Raw genomic sequence first — 24,128 nt, 5'->3', positions numbered from 1 at the left:
CCAATGATCATACTTGAGTGGCTTTAATTAGGTCAGCTTAATTAGGTTGTAGGAACATGTATAAATCGATACCTTTTATGTCAAAAGTTTAGCTTGATGCATAACTAGTCATACAAGACAGTGAAACAAGTGTAATTTCTATGTTGTAGACGCGTTATATCTCCAACAGATGTAGGGATGAAAGAGTACTAGTCTCAAGGCACAATCATGCCATTGTTATCAACAAAAAATGGGCTTAGACCTTCATTGTTTTAGGCCTATACAAGATGCCTAAAATATGCATCAAACACCTAGGGTTGTTCTTGCCATTTCAGAGTGTCTCAATAGTTGAATACTTCAAGACCGCAGGTACTTTCCAAGCCTATTTGAACCTCAAAGATAAATGTTCAGAAGTATTGTCTTAACTGTACCAAGATATCAACAACTTATGCATAGAACTTAGGTACCCTTCTTCAAAATAGTCCAAGGTTGCAGGTGATTTTAGGAGCTCCAAAAAGATACAAATCTTAGTGTTGGACCAAAAAAGGAGTTCATAAAAATTTCAAAAATTTCCCTAAGAGGACTGAGACCTATAAACAGTGTGAACCCTTACTCTTGCAATAACATGTCTGCAATAAGGACAAAGTGATTAAGGTTGTAGAGAGAATAATGTTCTAAAACAAGTCTGAAAAAAAACTTTAGATGGTACTCCACTGCTTCAGAGATTTGAATGCATTTATTTATCCTTTCAACATGAAGTGGATCCACTTGCAAACAAAATAAGCCCAATGATGCCCTTATGCCCAAAATATATAAGTCTTACACCTCCAAAACAAGTTGTTCGTCAAGGCTGAAGTACACATACCATGCCCTAATAGAGGGTCGAATCCCTTAAGAAAACAATACACTCAAAAGAACCCCTTTCAAACAACCCCCTCATCAGATTTTGCAATACTCCACAGGGCCAAAAATTTCAGAGCTTACTAGCCTTATGATCTGTGTTTGAAATGCATATCTTGGAGAGCTAATCGAATGCCATTATATAGTTTTTGAGGGGCACATATGAGGGCGGTTGTAACTGCCCTAGGTTAAAAGCTCATGTAATAAAAGTTAATAAAGGAAAAATAAGACCAAGGTCAAGGGACACTTATTCCAAGCAATGTTGGGCAAAATATCCTAGTGGGCATCACTTGTAGTGTTTATGGCTAAGGGAAATTGACAAAGGCAATGGCAAAGGCTTTGAAAAGGAAAAGAGGCATTAATTGGAATTTTATTTATGAAAATAATGGAAATTAGGAGAAAAGGGAGGTGAAAGGTCATAGGAAGCATGTGAGGAGGAAATTGAAGGAAAATAAAGGAAAAATGAAGAAATTAGAGGCATCAACAATAAAAATACATTAGAGCATCAGTGGGTAGCCTTTTGTCAATTTAGTTTTGGAGTTACTCTCATAGAGGAGAAGAGCACCAAGAAGAGAAGGAAAGCAAGCAAGAAAAGGAAGGACAAGGAAAGCAAAGGAAAGCAAGGATCAAGCAAGGAAAGGTTCGATCAGGCACCTTCAGCAAGAATAGTTGTAGGTAACAGATTTCATATATGGTTTCCTAGTTCGTTTTGGCATGCATGGCATATTCATCTAGGTATTTTGGTTTCTTTGTTGTCAATGGCATATATTTTGTTGAGTTTTGATAGTGGTTTTATCCTTTCCTTGCCATTTCTGGATAACCATGGTGTGATATGATTCTTTCTTGGTTGAGATTTTATTGCTGGAAGGTTTTGGATATGGGTGAGGTGGTCTCAAGAAAATCCCAAGGTTAGGGTTGGAGATGGTTTTCTTTGAGAAGCCCTCAATAAGTGGGTGGAGAAAGGAAAATTCCTCAAGGGATGGTAAAGGGATTCTGAAGCATCCAAGCTCGGTTTGGTTTTGTGATCTCGGGGCTAGTCTAGGTGAGATCACAGTATGGTGAGGGTGGAGGTGGTTTAACCTCTGGATTCCCTTGGTTGTTTATGTATGGTTTTACCCTATGAGATCCCACATTCATGCTTGGAATATGACATGGGGGTGATTGGTTGAAAGAAACATTTGGTTCAGCCCAATCTACGGTCGGGTGGTACGTGGAAGTCCCTGACTTGGTTGGCTTTTGCATATGGTTAATAAAAGCTAAGTTCCTCTTGCTTTTAATGATTAAATGTACTTGTTATTTTTTTTAGAGGTGGTTCACGGGTGGCCGCTACATCCACAAAAAATATGGGCAGATAAACCCCGAAGGGAGTCTTTTAAAGCCCTTCGGCCAGGCTAGCAAGGCCTAACCCCAAGGGCGTCGAGGCGAATTGACCTTGTGACCTCCCAATTAGCGAGGTACTTAACAGGTACTTAACAACGGGGACTCAACCAGTTGAGCTAACCCTTGGGGCTGATTAAATGTACTTGTTATTATCTGGCTTTAATAATTGTTCTCTCATTGTTATTTATCTGGTTATATGTTGGTTATATGCATGGTTAATTAACAGATCTAAGTACGACTCTTAACACTTTTATATTAATGAATGTTTGGATAATGAATGCACGACCTAATTGGTGTTATGCCAACTATTGTGAGAAGACATTGTTCCTTATTGTTTATCCTTAGATAAGTTTTCAGATCATTATGTTCAATTTTGCATTCATGACCAATAAGTTGCATGTTCACCATGTGTTTGACGGAGTGTCAGTCTCGGTTGGGAGAGGTCAGGTCAAGTCTTGGATCAAGTTTTGGTTTATAAGCTTTGTTTCTATGTCATTTGTAATCTCTGGAAGTTTCACTAAGTTTTGGGCAGAGGCCTGAGTCCTGGCCTTGAAAAAGTGGCTCTAAATTCAGGGCCGCTAGAATAGAATTGACTAGAAAAGTCCATAGTCACATGGAGGTTATCAATGCGACTAGAGGGCTACAATCGCTTGCATGCCTTGGAAAGGGAGCGGATGGGGCTCTAGATCAGTGAAAAAGAGAGTTATCTCAAGGGTTGGACACCTGGAGGGGTTGGGTTGCTCCTGGAGGTCCTATAGCACCTGAGGGAAGTCAGGAAGGTCTTAAGTTGTTGAATCCATTTCCTTAAGGTCATATAGGAGGTTGAGTCTTATCATAGTGACCCTCAACTCATGTTTACCCAAGCAAACTGGTGAAAGTGGGTAAATGTGGGAGGAGGCGATTACAGTAGCCGAACTGATGTTTTGGAGGGAAAGTAATGTTTAAAATTCAAAATTATTAGAGGGAACAACCCCTTTATGGCGAGGTCGGCCTGAATAGGAGGGAAATTTGAATTTTAAATTCAAATTCCTTTAGAGCCAAAACCCTCACATGCTCTTAATTTTAAAAACAAATTTTCATAATCAACCTTTCACCATAAGAAACATTATTTTAATTCTTGGTGAAGAGCCTTTGACTTGAGAATTTGTCTTGGCCAAAGAAGGGTTGCCACATCATCAAGTTTTGGGGTTTTTTTCCACAAGTCAGGGCTTCAACTTCAAACAAGCATATTTCTCAAATTGTGAAGGCTTTCGTGGCGTGCCATATACCACTAGAATTGACTTGACAAGGACAATCCAACAAAGATGATCTAGACTCGAGACACTATGATTTTCCATGTCATTTGGTAAACAAAGGTGGGGCATATTTTGGTGCTACTTGGTTTGACATCAATGTGCAAAGACAATTTTTTTGTTCAGCCACCGATAGCCCCCAACAAAATAAGGAATTTTTTTTCTTGTTCACAACCATGCCAATTGCATGACACAAGGTTGTAAGGAGCCTTTCCAAAGTAGCCATATTCCTCATGTTCCCATCACTGAATATAATAATATTGTCCACAAAAAAGAGATGAGAGATTCTAAGGGAGGAACCCACTTGGGTCTCCTGAAAATTGTGTCTAGAAGAGGCATCTAAGATCATTCTTCTTATACTTTCTACAACCAAAAGGAAGAGCAATGATCCGAATGGAAAGTGGCATCCACCCATGGTATTATAACTCAAGAAGGCTATAAATAATGGGCCTCACTTTGTAAAAGGACATATTTGTCCACACAATGTAGATGTAATAGTGTTTTCCCTCTCATTTAATAAAGAATTGGGTTTTATTGTATATCTTGTTTTCTATTTTCATATTTTGTTTTGGGATGTATTCAGTTCATGCATTCCTTCATTATTGTTCTCTTATTAGGTTCTCTCCTCCTCTCTTAGCATTCTTGGTTCCTAAATCTTAGCCCCTAAGATTTGGATCAATGGTATTAAACTGGGTTATGAATCTATGGCAACTAGGATTCACATAGTAGGTGTGTAAGGAAGGTTGTTTTTTTGAATTTTCAAGCTTAGTGAGATGGGTTGTTATCCTCCCGCGAAGCTCTTTCCAATTCTGGCACCCTTAGCAACAAGTTTTATTGATTCCGTGGAGATATAATGGGCCAATTGGAGTTTCATTAGGCACTATGAAATCAGAGCATCATTACACTGTATTTAGTCATATGTTTATGCAATTAGGGATTCATAGTTTGGGCTCTCATGGTGTTCTTATAAGTAGGGTTGGAGGATTCAAAGGCATTAACCATTACTGAGTAGCCCCTCTTCTTCCTTATCATCATCATAGTCATGTCTTATGGTTTCTCAATCTACGGAAGTATTGTTTGGCCAACATTCCACATTACGCTCTTGGTTATTTAGGTCTCCAAAGATTTTTCTAGATTGAGAATTGGTTCATCAGGTTTAGAAACCCTTCTTCTTGTCTACCATAATGAATATTTTTGGGCTCCTCCCACTGAGTGTCTTATGTTGCACAAATGCATTCAACATAACGAAGATCCTAGATGCATGCCCAGATTACAACATGTTCAATGACAACCTCATGCAGACAAAGTTGGAAAATGAGATCAACAATCGAGAGATGATCGCGGTCATGGTAGTGAATACTGCTACAATGGCCTCACTTAGCGACATGGATCTGGCATCCATCAAGCGTTCCTCGAGCCTTCATGTGTTGCTCGACTTCTACGACCCCCATAAGCTCCATCAGGTCACCAATGACACCACTCTTAGCACCATGCTCTACCAAGCCACCAACACAACATTGACTTCATCAACATCACCAATCTCAAGGGTGGCAAGGTTGGCTTTGGCCTTGCAGTGTACGAGGCCAAGTTGGACTTGAAATATTTTTAGTCTATGAAGAAAGAGGGCTACAACTTATCTGTCATGGAGGTGAGTCAATCATGACCAATGTGGTAGAGGCGTCAACATTGTCCCCCTCCAACATGAATGTCACAATTGTTCTAATAAAAGGCGGGTGTAAGATCTTCACCGACCTGATCTCCACTATAGGGGTTCTCAAGTCCTACGAGGACTCCATCCAGGGTGACCTAACAATGTTCACCCCAAAGGATATTGCATTTACAAGTGTCACTAGCAAGTTGTTTAACAAGATGTCTAGTGAAGATAAGGTCACCATGTTGGAGTTCCGTGCATTGACCGTATACAACTCGTAAGACCACCAATGGCCCCATCGCCATGATGGAAAGCATCGATGTTGGCAAGTACGTATTGATAGTGACCTCCTCTAGGGATACTGTCATGCTCAATATGGGCATCAACAATGCCACAATCACTAGCTCATTACTCGATGACCAGTCCCTTTGCTCTTTTTGGTGGATAAGGCATTGAAGCCTAAGGATCTCTTCATCACAACTCCCTCACCCTTACATTACTCGAAATTCTCCCAAGAAAATTCGTGAATTGTGGTGATGGGGGGAGATGACTTCATTGGATATCATTTGATAGAGGAATCTGGCAATAATGAAGTTGTTAACAACTTCTTCACCAGATGAAAAGATAACCTCGGGAAATGGATTGGGCATCCAAATTTTCAACTCATTCGGCAAGATGTGATTGAGACCCTGTTGGTAGAAGTGGATCAGATCTACCATTTGGCTTGCCCGACGTCGTGTATATTATACAAATATAATTGTGTGAAGACCACAAAGACTAACATGAGTAGCACATTGAATATGTTGGAACTTGATAAAGCTATGAAGGAGCTCATAAAGCCTTCTGCTCAGTTGAAGATGACTGAAAATACTCCAAATGTTCCACGAATGAGGAAGCCTAACATAAAAAAGGAAAAAACCTTTCTTGGATGGGAACCTAAGGTATCTTTACATGAAGGCCTACCGCGTATGGATGAGGACTTCTGCTTGGAATTGAAAGTTCCAAAAAAAAGTGATACAATAGGCTTTATATATGATCTACCAATCTAGTTAGTAGAAGCATTTCATACAAACTTAGAAGAAGTGATAGAAGCAGATCTTCTTATGCATGTTATAAACAACAACTCACTCAATATAGAAGAGCAACAACGCTTTGTTTTGGGAGTCTTAGAACAGATAGGTGTTCCCTCTAAGAAACTTGAAAATATGATTGAATTTTGGAATAAGATGGACCTTCCACAGTGTGATCTAGAAAGTGTTTTTCCCGTTGAATCTCTTGAATATGAAAAACAAGAGCCATGTATATCAAATTTTGTTTTCTATAGTATTGTCTCCTAAGAGTTTCATAATCAGATTATGTTGATTGGAACAATCATCAAGGCCATGCAAGTTATTTATGTGGATAGATTTTCACGAGTGTCACGGAAGCATGTTGTGGTTGAAATAAATAAAAAGGATCCCTGTAATGATTTCCCACAAGTATTATTGTTTCCAGAGGGTAGAACAACTAACAGAAGGGCACTTATATCTTTTCAAATTGGTATCATTCGATATCCCCATGAACACTTTGATTATTCGTGGGGCACAATATCTTTATCGAAGCTCATGTTTCACATGTTTACCCAATTTTGCAATTTTATGGAGGTTGAATTTCTTTTTTATTATATTTCCATTGAAAAACAAGAAGGAAACTCTGGTTCATCTTGTCAAGAAGGACATGTATGCTATGTCAAGGGCCTTGAATGTTGTGCAAATAAAGAATTTATATGGTGATCTCAAGTTGGCTTCAAGAACATCAGAAATAAGAGTATAGTCAGCTTCAACTTATATGGCTTACTTAGAAAGGGTGTTTTGCTTAAGCATAGTAGTGGCACTTGAATTTCCTGATAGATTTATTGCAATGGGTCTTGTGATAACTTACAAAGATAAGCTACCATATTTCTACTAGGAAAACCAATAAGCGAACTATCTTAAGGTCCATTTACTAGGGCATGCACTGTCAGTCTTATAGTTGGCCCATAATCATTACATGGTATCTCTATCCTCAGACCCTCATTCATCATGGTTATGGGTCACCCACAAACCCATGGTTATGGGTCAACCACACAAAACCCTTGCCATCGAATTCCATTTGCTAGGATGCACACTGTCAATATCACAGTTGGCTCACAAGCATTACAAGGTATCTCTATCCTCAGATATTCGTTCATCATGGTTATGGGCCATCCACAAACCCATTGTTATGGGTCAACCACAAAAAACTCGTGTCTTCAATAGCTCTTGGCTTTGGGTCATCCACAAACCCATGGTTATGGGTCAACCTCACAAAACCCTTCTCTTCATTAGATCAAATTCAACAAACGCTTCTCAAGAGGGAACTTGCCGGAATGGGGACCACTGCTTCCTAAGGGGGAAGGAGTGATCTAAATAGAAAGTGGCATCTACCCATGGTATTGCAGCTTAAGAAGGCTATAAATAACGAGCCTCATTTTGTAAAAGGACAGATTTGTCTACACAATGTAGATGTAACAATGTTTTCCCTCTCATTTAATAAAGTATTGGGTTTTATGGTATATCATGTTTTCTCTTTTCATATTTTGTTTTGGGATGTATTTAGTTCATGCATTCCTTCATTAATGTTCTCTTATTAGGTTCTCTCCTCCTCTCTTAGCATTCTTGGTTCATAGATCTTAGCCCCCAAGGTTTACATCAAGCAGGGGGGACAAAGAGCAACCCTATCTTGATCCTCGACCAAAATGGAAGAAATTTGAGGCAGCTCCATTGGTTAAGATTGCAAAAGAGGTGGAACTTAGGAAACTTAGAACCCAAAAGACAAAATTAGGTTTGAAGCCCAATTGAAGCAAAAGGAGGCAAATATATAGCCAATTCATCTTGTCAAAGGCTTTGGAGAGGTCCACCTTTAAGATGGTAGCCATAAGCTTGTGGGAGTGAATGTTGTGTAGGCCTTCTTGGGCAATACCTATGGCTTCATGAATCTTCTTGTTTCAGGGAAAACCAAATTGTTTCGGAGTGATGTGATCTAAGAGAGTGTCCTTGATCCTCTTGGCAATGATTTTGGAGATAATCTTATAAATAAATTGCAGAGGGATATCGACCTGAATTGCTTAAAAAATGTTGGTTTATCAACCTTCGGAATTAGAGCAATAAAAAGTAGTGTTAAAAAGAGCCAACACATGCCCAAAAAGTCTAGAATACACACACATATATCTTTTCAATTTTACAATTTTATATCAATATTTCCTTTTTTAATGATATATACATACATTTTCTAAGCCTATTGTATTGTGATGTTCTATATACTCTCAAAGTCTCTAAAGTGTTTTTTCTTTTTTAAGTTAAAATGAAGATGATTCACAACTCTCTCTGGATTGTACCTCTAGCCATCTAAGTACTATGCAGGTCTTTTTTGGCAATCCTCTAGCCATCATCTAGGTACTGTGTATGTCTTTTTTGGCAATCCTCTGGCCATCATCTAGATACTGTGTAGGTCTTTTTGGCAATTCAATGATTTAGGTCAAAGACACCATACTAATAACTGATGTTTTAGGTAACCTTTCATTGGGGTCGAGGATAAAAACAAAGGCATGAATGAAATACATATGAAGATGCGGTGGTCATTTTCCCTTTTATCTACGTGGGTTTGGAATAAAGGCCATGAGTTTTAGGAGAAGAATGTGCATAGAAATTTGGCTATGTCTCCATAAAATTCAACGAAATGATGTGACTTATATGTATTTTGGTGCCAAGGGCGGGCGTTTAGGACCACACTATCATGCCCTCTTAATACTTAAATGATACAAGTCTAACATGTGCTCATTTCAAACGATGGTGACCCACTTGACACATAATACTTTATAAACCAAAGTCTATGGTGGTGTAAATGTCATCCCACTCTAATGTGGGCCCAATTTCATTTTTCTTGTTCGCATATTTTCCATATTTGGTTTCATCCTTATGACGGTTTTATTTAATATTTTTATAATAACCAAATTAAATCATTAAAACCTAAAGGAAAGCTTAAATTTCAAGCTTTTAGTGTTTGATTCGATGTGTATATTCTCACTCAAAATTTTATTTAATATGTATATTTTTCATTTTTCATTTAATATGCGAGGAAATTAAATACAAAAATATGGATAATTATTATGGTTAAACTAATTTCACCAACATTAATCACTAAACCATGGATATTGGCCATTGAAAAACCAACTAAAAGAAATTATAACAAGTAAAAGAAATGGCTCGTTTGCTAGTAAGTTTTCTCAAGATTTGAAGGATAACTTTATAGTTGAGTTTCTTCCTCTAATGATCTTTCTTAAATATTTCTACTTTTGGACAGACATATCGTTGTATTTTATGTCCTTCTATGATGCCAAAAGGATGAGGTTTATTAAGTTTATTAAAATTTTTGATATTAGATTTGCAATGACTTTCTATCACTTTGCATTGTTTTTGTGGGTTAAATTGTTTTATAGGTTAATCAAATTCCACTTTCACATAGAGTTCAAATAAAAAATTATTGGTAAAGGATTGAAGTGAAAGATTGGACTTAACATTAAAATTGAGAGTTTATAACTTGAGTGGATTACTTTATCCCTTTGTAAAAAAATATGTTATTTTAATAAATAAATAAAAAATATTTTAAATACATATATTTAAAATATTATTTATTTATTTATTAAAATAACATATTTTTTAACTATATATATATATATATATACCAAAAATTATATCATATCATAAAATTAATTATTATTATAAATTATATTATAATTAAATAATATTTTTCTATATTATAAAATTAATTATTATTATAATTTATATAATAATAATAATATTTTTAATAATTGTTTATAGGTATAAAACATATTAATAATATAAAAAATAATTTTATTAAAAATAGAGTAATTAAAAAACATTATTTTGTTAAATAGTGGCCATACACATTTTTAAAGATTTATATAGTTAAAAGATTAAAAATTATGTTTATGTTTATGTTTATTTTATTTTTTATTTTTATTTTTATCATGGTGAATCGATAATTTGTTGGAGTAATTTGGGTGAGGCTCAAGATCAAATCTAGTCGTTGTCACTATAATACCAAGAGTATATCCAACAACCCAAGATATTCCAGGAATTTATGACTTAGCAAGAGTCGAGACTCTGCGAGGGTGGGGGAGCCTACTCCTTGAGCCTTATTACAAGGGCCAAAGATGCCCCCCTCATGGGATCTAAAACTGAGTGGAGGGGATAAGATCTCATTGTGCCAGCCACTTGGTCGTCCCACAAGGAAACAACCGATTTTAGTAATCAAATCACTATGTTGAGGTAGGTCCATTTCCTTGTACATGTGCCTTATACATCAATTTGGTGTGGCCTTGACCTTAAAATTAGATTATTATTATTGTTATTATTTGTGATCTAAGCAAGTGATTTATATTATATCATATAAAAAAGAATATCATAAGATAGCCTTGCTATGCTTACTGGTTTTCCACAAGCAAAACGAGACCATAAACATAGCAATACCACTTTTGTCTATACACATGTCTATAACTAATAGAAAAACCTACTAAATATTACCTACTAAACATAATAGGGCCTATTATGTAGGCTTGAGAGCCTTTTATATCTTTAATTGTCATCAAGATAATACAAACAAGTGTATTGGTAGTTGCCCTAAATTGTAGCCATTTAGTGGGGGAATCCACTTGGATTGTTATAGGTGGGCCTGTATTCTCATATGAGTTTGTAAATTCTGGATTAGTAAGCTTTCTTGTCATTGCTATCATTTTGGTGTCCAACTTTCTAATTTGTTTCTAAACCTCATCGAGGCATAGTAAAATCTCTTATTGCTCCTTTGATCACTCACTAGCACCTTGCCCATCATGGCCTTGAGTTTCCAATAAATAACCACCTTTTGCATGAATTTGATGTCCCTTGTCCCTATATTGCTTGTATTCAGAATCTAATTGTTGATTTGCTCCAAGACCTCTTCATTTGCTATAAAAATGCATTCAAGTCTAGGTTCCTTCTCAATATCCTCAATTTCCTTTTGGATTGTTGGAGGGGTATTGGTATAGTAGACTTGTGCCAAGTGCTCCATTGTTGTCTGCGCCTAGGAAGTTGATGGAGCTTTGTATTGCGACAACCTCTTCTGCTACGAGAGCCTCTTCCTTGAGGCATGATTTTCCACTAGTGAAAAGAGAAGAACCCAATGAAAATTGAAAGAAGAGTATAGATAGCTCAACATAGGAAGATACTCAATACATTTTCCCACATGATGAGACAAAACTTGTGTACCTAAAGACTAGCATTTCACCTAGACTAAAAAACTACTCATCACTAGACCAAAGCTAGTACAAGCTTCCTAGCGAGGATGAGATAACTAAACAAAGAAGAAGATAAAAATATGAAGAAATTTAGAGAACAAAGACTCTGAAAAAATCCCTCACACTAGATGCTCTCAAAGCCCCTCATGGAGACCCAACAACCCCAAAGGAGAACAAAATGTTGACAAACGTAAAAATAAAGAAGTGACCTTGAATTACATTCCCATGAAAGCAGTATTAATACTGGTCAATGGCCACCAAAAGTATTCTTGGAGTTGGATTAAAGGCTTTTGATAATGGCTAAGAAGTTTGGAAAATAGGGATAAGGAATTCAAGATCTTACAACCTAGGTAGTGCTTAGCCTAGACGAACCAAAGTTTATAGAATGAGGTAATGGAGCCAATAGAAGCTAGAATACAGAGAGAACAAAAACAATCGCTGAACCACCCGGAGAAGGTAATCCAAAATGCTGAAGCTACAAGAGGGTTTAGACTAAACTAGAGTGTGTTGAGGATGGGAAAGAAAAGACCAGGAAGAGACCCATAAGAAGAAATTCCTTCAGTTAATACTCACAAGCCCCTAATCCATTTAACATCCAAAGCTTGAAATTCTCAATTATGTTTAAAAAACAACTGGCCATGAGTAATTGACTTACAATACAAGTGCAAACTTGTTCACAAAAGCTAAGGGATGTGGAGATGTTGAACAATATGATTTTTGGAAAAGGCCATTGTTTCCATTTTCCCATGTCCCAACAAATGAAATTCCCAAATGATGTTCCCTTTGTCCACCATAGTTGCTTCGTCACTAGATCTCCCTTGAGCACAATGATGCCCTCTAGAGTGGAGCATCATCACCATACAAAACTAACCTAACACATAAACCACTGTAATTACTATTGCATTAATTACATACAGTGCTTGCGTCTTAATTGCATGCCTCTACCATGTGGAGGGGGCTACCGCCCTCCATTTGTTTTACCTCCAATTGATCATTACATAATTGGCCCTTAATTAATGTCATTCGCCATGGGGGTTAGATTATTTTATTATTATTATTAAGTATAGAGTAAGTATAAATGTCTTCATGGGTTGAGGTGGTTTAAAGGTTTACATTGCTCAAAAGAGAAGGTTATATATTTAATCATTGAGAGGTACAGAATGTATACCTTTATTAGTAGTCAAATTGTTGCACAAAGACAAGTCCTTTGTACAAGAGGGTCTCATACACCAATTCAATGTTTAATTTGGCTAGGCTTTAAAATTAGATTATTATTATTTTATATGGAATAAACATGAATTTCTTCATAGGTTGAGGTGATTTGATGAGATAGTTGAGAGTTAAATTTTATACTCTCCTCACTCCATTCAAATTTAAATAAAGCTATGATATGTTATAATTGTTATCTCTAGTATGTTATGATAAAGCTAAAAGAATAAATACCCCCAATTTTTTTTTAGTAGATATTCACTTATAAATTATTGACACTAACTCGAATGTTCTAATTGTTGAGGAGGGCAACTCAATTGGTGATCAAAGTAATGTGAGTCCTAAGAAAAACAAAGAAATCCAAGGTTCAAACCCCTGGGCAACTCAATTGGTGATTGAAGTGTGAGCCCTAAAAAAAACAGAAAAATCCAAAGTTCAAACCCCCGGTTGTGACCCAATTTATGGAAAAGAAAACAAACATTAAACCCCTAAAAATTTACTAATAACTACATGTCAAACACAGTGTTTAATTCTTCTAAAATCCACCCAAAAAAACAACAACTTCAACTTAAACTTAAACTTAAATATTATAATTATAATAACATCCCACAAGTGACTTGTTCACTTTACCTTTTTGAACATTCATCTCCATTACTCTATATGAACCCAATAGACAACGTGATCATACTCTTATATCTATGTTTGTTTTTCATTTCTTCTTTTTAATTCATATAAATAAAAAAAAATATGTTTTTATATTTAAATTAAATTTGTTTCAATAAAAAATATGTTTTTATATTTAAATTAAATTTGTTTCAATAAAAAATATATTTTTATATTTAAATTAAAAATGTTTTAATAAAAAATATGTTTTTATATTTATTTAAATTAAAATTGTTTTAATAAAAAATTATGTTTTTATATTTAATGGTTTAGTGATAAATTAATAAATATTTATTAATTTTTTTTAATATATATATATTTTTGTGTAGAATTACATTTTTATTATGTTTAATTTTTTGTTCTGATTGGGAAATAGCACAAGATTTGAACTCAAAATTTTTAATTCTGTAAGTTTTATTTTTCTGAATTGAAACATCCTACATTTTAAGTAAACACTTCACCCATTATCAAAAATTAAAAACAAAAAATCTATAATAATAAATAAAATATTCACCAAAACATCAGATTTTTCAACTCTCCAGATAATAAAATAAAAAAATAAAAAAAAATTGCATCCAAAAGCTCTAATACTAATTAACCTATCTAAACTTTCTTGACAATTTGGAAATAACATGTTCTAGGAGTTTCTAACCCACAATATGAATGGTTAATATAAAGATAAAAGATAAATTTTATTTCAAAAACTTCAAAATATTGAAATTAAGACATAGCATAGGTTGAATAGCGCCCCGTTTCTTCTACTGTCGGCTAATTTCCCGGCATGCCACCGCTCCCTGCCCCGCGAGAATCTGCATTTCATTTCCGGCTGATTTGGGTTTCATTTAGTCGAATTTCATTTCCTGTAATTCCAATAGATTTTAGTCGAATTTCATTTCATTTGAATTCTCCCGAGAAAGTCCCACTGTTCAGAAACGGGAGTACTCATTTTTTCACACAGGGCATCAATCCCGAGCGCGGAAGCACTGTAATAGTGCTATTTCTTCGTTTATTTATTGTCCGAATCCCATCGGCGAGGCATTTTTCATATTCTATGCTGTTTCTGAGTTTATTTTGTGGCCCCTGGAATACCTTTTCGACTCTTTAGGAGGAAAACCTCCGAGCAAAGCCGATGAGCTCGAAAGAACGGTTTTACAAGTGAGTCTCGCTGATCAGAGCGGCAAGGTGAGCAATGGATTGTGTTGTTAACTTCTATTTCGATTTTCTCTGTAAAATTTAGTGTTTTTACGTGTTAATATCTAGTATAGAAATGTCTCGTGTATTTTTAGGGAGGAAATTTGTATCAGCTCGTATTTTAGGGTTTAATCTTTTTGTATTTTCCCCTTTTTACAAATTAACTTGCCGAGGGTCAGCTGTAATGCTTGCTTACTTTATCAGGGTTTTGTTGTCTGTTCTGTGTTTTCTTTAAAAAATTTGGTGTGTTTTTAGCTTTGGGTTTTATAATCGGTAAAATTGATGAAAACCGCGAGCTTGTGTTGTTTGGCCAAAAAAACCTTGGTCTAAATGGCTTTCGGTACGGCTATCTCAGGTTTAGAAGAAAAATAAGCGATGCTTGTCGTGCTTGTTGGTTGTTATCTGTTTGCTTGTTGAATTTGTTAGTATGTTAGGGTTTGATCAGTTTGTAAACTTGTTCCTGTTTATTTTTTCGCGTAAGCAAGTTTACTGTGCCAACATAGTAGCTTAATTTTGCATCTTTGGCCAACATTTTTCTTTCTTTTCATTTAAGCGTTGCGATATTGTGTTGTATCCAGATTTTTCTTGTGTTTTGGGTTTTTTTTCTTTTTACTAGTTGGCGTTACTTGGAGTTCACGGCGAGGTTTTGATTTTGCTTCAAAATTAGGCCTGGTAGTTGAGTACGCTATTGAATTATTGGTCTTGTTTCGTGCTTTTGGTATGCAAAATATATGTTTGCTTGTGTAGGCTTCTTGCTACTCGTCTTAAGTCTGGTTTCTTGGTGATATTCTGATGGTAAACTTGTGTTCTTTTTGTTAATATTTCTCTTATCTTTGTTTAATTGGCTTCAGTGGGATTTATTGCGGTTGTCTGTGTTTTATAGCAGCCTGTTTGAGGTGGCGGCTGTGCTATGAATTTGATTTCTTTGGTTTTGCTTCATGTTCATGACCACTGTGGTATCTTCTCGTTTGCAAATATTTGCTTATTCTGTACAGAAAAAAGTTCATTCTTTTGAGTTTGTTGCATCCTTGAAAAAGTTGCACAATTGTCTGAGTTATCTTTTGCAGTACCTTGAGATGTTTCGCTTCTTTCAGTTGAGCTGGAATTTTCCACTTCAAGAGGGTTGTTAGCTGTTGTCCAACTCATATTATACCTGTTAAATTGTTCCAGTATTTTTTCATGTTTTATTTATTTATTTTTTCTTCTGGAGGTGTTTCCTTTAAACTCTAGAAGCATTGCAAGTGGCCTGATTACAGCAGTCATCCGAAGCTGCCTGTGATCATGGGCAAGACAGCCCTCGGAGGGTTAAACATTAATCAGAAGTGCTATCCTTAAGCCAAGTTGCGGTGATAGGGTGGGTACTCCTTCAAACTACCGTGGACGTGCTCCTGGTCCCAACTGCTTAGTTGTGTCTCTCGGGGAATAGAACATTTGTGGTTAGCCTGATACACCACTCTCTTATCAATGTGTGCATCTTTTTCAATTCATTAGTTTGCTATGTGCTTGACAATCATATGTCTTTTGAGACCGGCTTTTGTTCTTTTCCTTTTCAATTGGTATGATAAGCTGTTCGTTCTGAGCTGTAAGTGGCTCCTTTTTTTCTGACATCTCTTCTTCACTGTCATTGGTAACTGATGCTTGTTTTACTCTCTTGTTCTTGGTAACTGCTACGGTTCTGACTTAGCAATATATGTTTTTGGTGTGCATGCATTGCAGTGTTATTGACTGTTGAATTTCAAAGAAAGCATTCTTTATCTGATGGAACACTGTTTGTTTTAGATCATATGTCAGCGTATTATACTCCAAGTAGCAAGCAGATACTTTTGAAAAAGGATATTTTGGAAGTAAGTATGTGTGGAGGTCCAGAGCATCCGAAAGCTCCCAGTGTATGTGATACAAGTAAAAGTAGTCTTCGGGAAAAAGACAACAATGTTGCTGTGGTTGAGAAACAATCCTGTAAGAGTAAAGAAGTTGGCAAGATCTACTCAGTTCTCCTCGAGTTAGCTGCAGAAAATGACCTATTAGGTTTTCGGCAAGCAGCAAAGGAAAATGTGTTGAAAATTGATGAAGCTAGTCTCTGGTATGGTAGGAAACACGGTACTAGTCAGATGGTTTTGGAACAGAGGAATCCTGTAATGATTGCGGCACTTTTTGGAAGTGTAGATGTACTGAACTACATCTTAAGTACATATGCCACACATGGATTAGACATCAATAGTGGCTGTGGTTCAGACAACAGCACAGCTCTGCATTGTGCTGCTGCAGGAGGGTCTGGCCGTGTTGTTGAAACTGTTAAGTTGCTGATTCAGTCAGGTGCAGATGTTAATAGCTTGGATGTTTTTGGAAGGAGGCCTGCTGATGTGATCATTGTTCCTCCTAAATTAGCCCATGCTAGGTCTATCCTGGAAGAAATGCTGAATGTGGCTGTTGGTGCACTGTCAAATTCTTCAACAAAGTTTTCCAGCATTATGTCGGATTCTAGCTTCCATTTGCCTGAATTTGTACATGACGAACCTACCAACTCATGTGGAGGGGAATATAATTGTTCGCAGTCTGTATCTCCATTTACTTCACCACCTTTATCTTCATCGCCGGAAACCTCTTTTACCACTTCTCCATCATTGTCTCCAAATTCCATAGAACTATCAAAGAGCTCTTGTGATAACAATGACAAAAAAGAATATCCAATTGACCCTTCTCTCCCCGACATTAAAAACAGCATTTACAGCACCGATGAGTTCCGAATGTTTTCTTTCAAGGTGCGGCCTTGTTCCAGGGCATATTCTCATGATTGGACTGAATGCCCTTTTGTGCATCCTGGCGAAAATGCTCGAAGACGGGACCCTAGACGGTATCACTACAGCTGTGTTCCTTGCCCAGAATTTCGCAAGGGGACTTGCAGACGAAATGATTCCTGTGAGTATGCACATGGTGTATTTGAGAGTTGGCTGCATCCTGCACAATATCGTACTCGGCTTTGTAAAGATGGGACAAATTGTGCACGAAGAGTGTGTTTCTTTGCTCACAAACCTGAGGAATTACGCCCCCTTTATCTCTCTACTGGCTCAGCAGTGCCATCACCAAGAATTTCAGCTTCTATGGACATGGCTTCTCTTGCACCAGGATCTCCATCTTCTGTTCTAATGATATCTCCCTTCTCTCCAACAAACCCATCAAAGAATACTTTGTTCACTCCTCCTCCTCCATTGTCACCTTCATCTCCTAAAGCAGGCCATTCATCTTTGTCTGGTGCTTGGTCACAGTCTAGCTTACCAATGCTTCATCTTCCTGGTGGGGGCAGTCAGACCAGTCGTCTCCGAGCAACACTAAGTGCTAGAGACCTTCCTTTCGATGATCTGATTAGAGGCTCAGACAATGATGGCCAAATAATTGATGAGTTTTCACCTCTGTCTAACCAGGCTAGGATGAATGCTACACTAGCTGCCTTGTCCGGAGATGGGAGCACCTCTGGAAAATATGTAAGTTATGGTCTTAACAGTGTTACCCCGGCGAATCTTGAGGATTTGTTTGCTTCTGAGATCTCATTGCCAGGGGTGGTAGATTCAGAGCCTTCTGTTCTTTCACACATGGGCACCCAGATGCAGACTAATAATTCAATGCAAGGTCATTCTCATCTTCAAAATCAAAAGCAATTGTCAATCAATACTCAGCTACTTCAGGCGACAACACAAATGCAGCAAGCTGCAACAGATCCTCAAAGCCCTGGCCACTCATTCTTGCAATCATCTGTGCTTTCACCTTCATATAGTTTGGCATCCCTTGGTCGAATGTCATCTTTTAGTGGGGATTTTCAGTGCCATAAATCCAGCGAGTCTCTGCTATCTCCAGTTATGTCTCCAACAATTAATTCAAGAGTCACTGCTTTTTCACACCAGGACAGGCGAAGTTACAGTTCACGGGACTTAGGTGCCCATTTACTTCCTACTAGTTCAGACTGGGGCTCGCCAACTGGTAAATTGGACTGGGGAGTTCAGGGGGAAGAACTCAGCAAATTTAGAAAGTCACTTTCATTTGGGTATCGGAATTCAAATGAACTGGATTCATCTTGGATTCAGTCTGTGGTAAAGGAAGCACCAAAAGATGTGCATGATGCCAGTCTAGATTACTCAATGGAGACATCAATCAATGGAAATATAGAAAATTCTGATCATGTGGTTTTGGCCTCTTGGATGGACGAGATGCATCTAGATTAGATGGTAGCTTGACATTCTGGTACACATGAAAGTACAATTTTTTGGGGTCGTAACGGACTCAGATAGCTCTGATTTTTTTGTTTTTTTTATTTTTTCAAATTTGTCTGTAACAAACAGTTCAATTGTAGACAATGAAGTAGTTTGTGGTTTCCACCAGTTTCTGAACCTTTTACAGGAACTGTGAAGGGTGAAGGGGCTAGGAAGCTGCAGGAATTACAGTATCTGTAGAATTTTAGTGCTAGAGTTTAGTTCAAAGAAAAGGTTGCCAGAGCAGCCTCGTAAAATGAGCTGCTCTAGTTCTGCATCCATTAAAGAACTGTTCTTGCCAGTCATGTAGAGGGCTGATTTTCTAGAGCAGGATGTACTGGAAAAATCCGAAGAATACTCCGTGCATCTGAAAGTTATCTTCTCAAGGACTTGTGCAAAACGTCAGTTTCAGAAACTGGACAGAATACAACACAAGTTCTGTTTTTTATTTATATTCAATACGAGTTGCAAGGGTTAAACAAAGAATGTATAGTTAAGCTGACCGGCATTTCCTGTGCACATTAGCTGTAATTTGCAGGTGGCAATTTGGGGTTAACTAGATGCTCAACTTTGCTGGGTTAACGCCGGTTGAAAGATTAATATATCAATGAAAACTAGCTGCTGACTTTGTGAGTCTCTGTATAAGACAGTGAAGATGTTTTACCTATGTAAGATCTTCACTAGTTCTCTAGCCTCGAGGAACACACATTGGCTGATACTTGGAAGCTTCAGTTAATGGTGGGTTCAAACAAGTTTTTGGGACTAGTGGAAAACATTTGAAACTTTTGCATTATTTTGGTTAGAATATGCAATATACATGTACCTTTATCCAATGGTGCTTTTGAAAAGAGAGGTCTAATATGTCAAGTGACCACTCAAGCGCACCTCCTGGACTGGTTGTATTATGTTGCTGCTGTCATAATATTGAATCCTATTTTTTTATATCATGAATGTGCATTCTTTACAGGAATATTTGCCATGGGTTGTCATTTTTGGTGGACTTGCAGAGCTTGGCACATGTACTTGTGCCTGCAAAACGTTATAATTACTGTACGTTAAAATGATTGCTATACTAGAATGCTGCTTGTAAGGCCAGGTAATCCTCCTCGAAGCTTTCAATTTACAACATTGATAGCAAAATGCATTCATCTTAAACAGTTAATAGATTTATAACAATCAACATTGATGGCAAAATGCATTTATCTTATTACAGTCAGTAGATTTATAACATTGATTGCAAAATGCATTAATCTAAACAAACAATAGATTTTCAGAGGTTTTGAAAATTATGTTGCTTTTCAGCTGATATTGTTGAAATATTTGGATTATATTAAAGCGTTTTTCTTTTTCCTACAAAATGATTTTTAAGGTACAAATACTACCAAACAGAAAAATGTCATCGCATTACGCAATCCATTGCCCACATACATACGCTCCTTGCTCATTGACTGATCACGAAAATTTATTTACATATATTTGAACTGCTCATTGACTGACGACGAAAATTACTTACATATATTTAAATTAAAACATTGAACTGTAACTTAGCTTTTAAGTAGAAAAGCAAACAACTTAATATCAAAGTTTATGGTTTGGTCAGCGTCCAAAATTGTAAAAATTCCGAACCATTTTATCGAGAATGCTTACTTTTTAATTGCATCCCTGGTGCTGAACTATTATTTCTTAATTGAAAATTATAAAAGACCCTCGGAAAGTAACGGGCGTAGGATCCCCTGTTAGATGAACACATTAGAGGAGTGTTACTTTTTTCGTTTATTGCTGGGCATTTCCGAGTCCGATTAGAGTATTATCTGTTTGTAGGGAAAAAAACTATTAACAGATAATAAATGAAATATGGATGTTAGACGAATGTATCTTTCTACACTGCCTAATTCTTCTACCGTACTAATTGATCATTAATTTAATTAGGATTCATATTATTGAATTCAGGAAATATGGATGTTGGAGGAATGTATCTTTTTATTTCAGAGTTTATGTACACGGTCTAATTCTTCTACCTTAATATTTCTATTTATCATTAATTTACTTGGCACTCGCATATTATTGAAGTATATTATGTTAGCATTTTCAACACCAAATTTTAGCAGTGTTTCTAAATATTTATTATATTTTCAACACCAAATTTTACAAATATATATATATATATATATATATATATATTTTATTATTTTTATTTTCTAATTCGCTTGACCATAAAGATTTGAATATTAAAATCTCATTATTTATATAATACTTTATATCATAACAATCAGAACCACTTTCAATGACTACAAAACAGTGTTCTAAAAAATAATCATTAACTGGTGCAATCTCATTTCTTTGGTTAACTAGAAACGAAATAGTGTTTTGAAAAATAATCATTAACTGGTACAATCTCATTTCTTTGGTTAACTAGAAACGAAATAGTGTGTTTTGAAAATGAATACATTTGAACACCTAAAACATGTTTTGAAAGCGTGCTTTTCTACACGGGTTCGTGGTGTTTCTTAATATGTTATACACGCAATGTGCTTTCTTCGTTTGCCGATATAGCGCGTCTGCTGTTTGAGATCTGCCTCTGAAATTTCTTCTACGTTCTAGTATGCCAATTTTTTTTTACCAAAGTTAAGAAATAAGCACAAGGGGGAGGGCTGTTGGCCGATAGAGGGTATTTTTTTAGTATGTTAATAGGTATAGTTTTTAAGTTTTTTTCCTTTTTGTTTTTGTTTTTGTGTGGAGAGGCGTTTTACAGTCCACTGTAGTGATAGACACCCATAGAGCCCAGTATAGTGATAGAGGGTGTCTGAGGTTTGAAATATGTATCTGCAGTTTTTTCTAAGTATCCCAATATTTTTGCACCCGGAGGAACTTTACAGCCCAGTATAGTGATGATAGTAAGAATTGGATATTAGATGTTTTATGTTAAAAGTAAAGAATTTTTAAATTTATTTACTTATATTGCAATTTTGTTTTTGTTTTTTTTTTTCTTTTACAGAAATGGTTATGGGACTTTCATTAATTATCTGGCAAAATACCATAAATTCGGTTACAAGAGCTGAGTCTGGTTTCTTGGAATCTCTCCAACCAGCTGAGCATGCCCCAATCACTTGTGAATCGCGTCTTTTTACAATTTTTCACATGGCCTTTTCCTGCTGATTTTCCAAGCTTATGAATACAAACAAACTGCTTTAGCAAAAGACAGAAAAACATAAAGATTTTTTAGGGGATTGGTTCCCAAGAAATTTCATTATCTCTGAGAATAGTTCCAGTGTCTAACTGGGCTGCCTTATTTGCTTTTACATCTGCTTCCTTGTTATTGGTTCTCAGGATATGGAAGAATTCCAGTCTCAGGAGCTTGGTCATGCCTTTAATTCTTGAAATTGTCCTTGAAAGTCGAAGATTTGACAGATTTGTATTGGTCACCATTGCATTGATGATGACTTGGGAATCTCCGAGAACAATTGCTTCTGTGAGCCTCAGATCCTTAAGCGTTTTGATCCCTTGAAACAGCGCCATGACTTCAGCTTGGATGCTTGTAGTGTGGCCTAGACCCCATGCAAACCTGTAGATGGAAGATTCTTTTGGATTTATAATTAGGCCTCCTGCTCCAGCGATTCATGGATTTCCCTTGGCTGTCCCGTCAAAGAACAGGAGGGGAAGAGCTTGATTGGACAGCCAAGCTTGAAATTCTTCTCCATTTTTCCTTGTTTGCCAGTCTTTGAGGCATATGGGCGATATTTTCGACTTTTGGAAATTTAGATTGAGAGCTGCTCCGAACTCAATGTCATGCTGGCTAAGATTGTGTCATCATTTTTATCACTCAGCCACTCATTCAGCGGTCCTTTAACTGTATTTGCAACTACCTTGTAGTTTTGTTCCTTATCCCTGAAGATCTTTCTATTCCTCTCCAACCAGGTTTGCCAGTTGATAAACTTGGGCAGCGCAGTCCATGCAAATTTGATAATCTTGTTTTTTGGGCCTGGTCCTGGATATCGAGCCAACCACCCAGCAAACAAATCCGGGACTGCGTGGGGGAAGATGGGTATCAAATTCAACGTTCCAAGGAGCTCCTGCCAAACTAGAACTGTGAATTTGCATTCCAGAGAAAGATGAACAACAAATTCGGGATTTTCTTTGCATAGAACGCATCTTGATGGACCTAGAAATCCCCTTTTCTGCATCCTATCGTCTGTTACAATTTTTTGATGGCATAACAGCCAGCAGAAAAAATCAATCTTTGGAATGGTGGAGAAATTCCAGATACCGTTCCAAGGCGCCGGGTTGGGAGGAACGTGGGGTCTCTCCATGATTTTGGCATAGCCCTGAGCCACCGAATACCCAATCTGCTTCACTCCCCAGCCTCTCGAGTCTTTCCTTCTTGCGTGAAGAGGTGCAGCTCCATGTAACATCTGTAGCAGCATTTCATACTCTGGCAACCACTCAGCTGGCACATTGAGCATTTTCCAGCCAGCCCAGCTATCTCCATGCCAAGTCGATATGTCCCAGAGCAATTTAATGTTTGCTTTTTCCATCCACGCCTTCAGCTCTCTCCTGAGGCTCGAGTTCACTAACGAAGGTCTGTTCATAATGCTGTCATCCCAAATTCTGATATGTTTGCCATTCCGGGGTATCCAATAGGCATTATCTCTTATAAGTGGCCCAACTTTAAAAATTAAATTGCTGAAAGGGGATCTAAGATGGACTTTGGGCTGCTTCAGATAATGGAGTTTTTGACCTCAGAAATATTTCCTCCACAGCACCAACTGAACCCATCCAGGCTTTGGCGCTATGATCTTCCAGATCAGTGTAGCTCCCATTGCTAAGTTCTGAGTGTTTAGATTTTTAAAATTTAATCCTCCCTCCTGTAGCGGCCTGGATACTATTTCCCAGTTTACTAAGGAGAATCGCTTCTCATTATTCTTGCCTCCTTTCCAAAGGAATTTTCTGATTAGCTCCTCCATGTTTTTAATAATTCCCATTGGCGCCAAAAGAACAGAGAAATTAAAAAGAGGCAGGCTGCTTAAAACGGATTTGATAAGCACTGATTTTCTGGCCATGTTGAGCCAAGATGACCCCCAGGCCTGCATTTTTTTAAAATTTTTCTATCTGTGGGAGCCAATCCTTGCTTATAGCCCTCTTGTGGAAGATGGGCAGCCCCAGGTACTTGAAGGAGGTCCAAGACGCTGAAGCAGCAAAGCCTAGGCATCTGGCTATGGAACTAGCAGCAGCCACTGATACATTCCAACAATAAACATGGCACTTACCTCTGT

At 37.0% G+C, this 24,128-nt stretch overlaps 1 protein-coding gene and 2 pseudogenes across 2 annotated transcripts; 2 read left to right on the top strand and 1 right to left on the bottom strand.

The window, feature by feature from the left end:
- The first annotated feature begins 4,735 nt into the window (after nucleotides 1–4,735).
- LOC149254446 (fasciclin-like arabinogalactan protein 8 pseudogene) lies at nucleotides 4,736–5,729 on the top strand (annotated as a pseudogene).
- An 8,609-nt stretch (nucleotides 5,730–14,338) lies between these two features.
- LOC149254445 (zinc finger CCCH domain-containing protein 30 pseudogene) lies at nucleotides 14,339–19,805 on the top strand (annotated as a pseudogene). Its single transcript, XR_016267164.1, has 2 exons — nucleotides 14,339–14,608; nucleotides 16,397–19,805. The product of XR_016267164.1 is annotated as a zinc finger CCCH domain-containing protein 30 pseudogene (transcript).
- A 2,808-nt stretch (nucleotides 19,806–22,613) lies between these two features.
- LOC149254444 (uncharacterized) lies at nucleotides 22,614–23,444 on the bottom strand. Its single transcript, XM_089454780.1, has one exon. It carries the CDS (start codon nucleotides 23,442–23,444, stop codon nucleotides 22,614–22,616), a length of 831 nt encoding a protein of 276 aa, XP_089310906.1.
- Nucleotides 23,445–24,128: the final 684 nt, after the last annotated feature.

Source organism: Pinus tabuliformis, chromosome 7, assembly GCF_031772625.1.
Source record: "Pinus tabuliformis cultivar Carrire ecotype Pingquan chromosome 7, CPIR1, whole genome shotgun sequence".
NCBI lineage: Eukaryota > Viridiplantae > Streptophyta > Pinopsida > Pinales > Pinaceae > Pinus > Pinus tabuliformis.
Note: the sequence above shows the minus strand (reverse complement) of the source record. Positions and strands in the feature narration are given on the sequence as shown.

Bases quoted from the DNA above. Each gene is read 5' to 3' on its own strand.
- LOC149254444 (XM_089454780.1), bottom strand. From the start codon at position 23,444: ATGAACAGACCTTCGTTAGTGAACTCGAGCCTCAGGAGAGAGCTGAAG.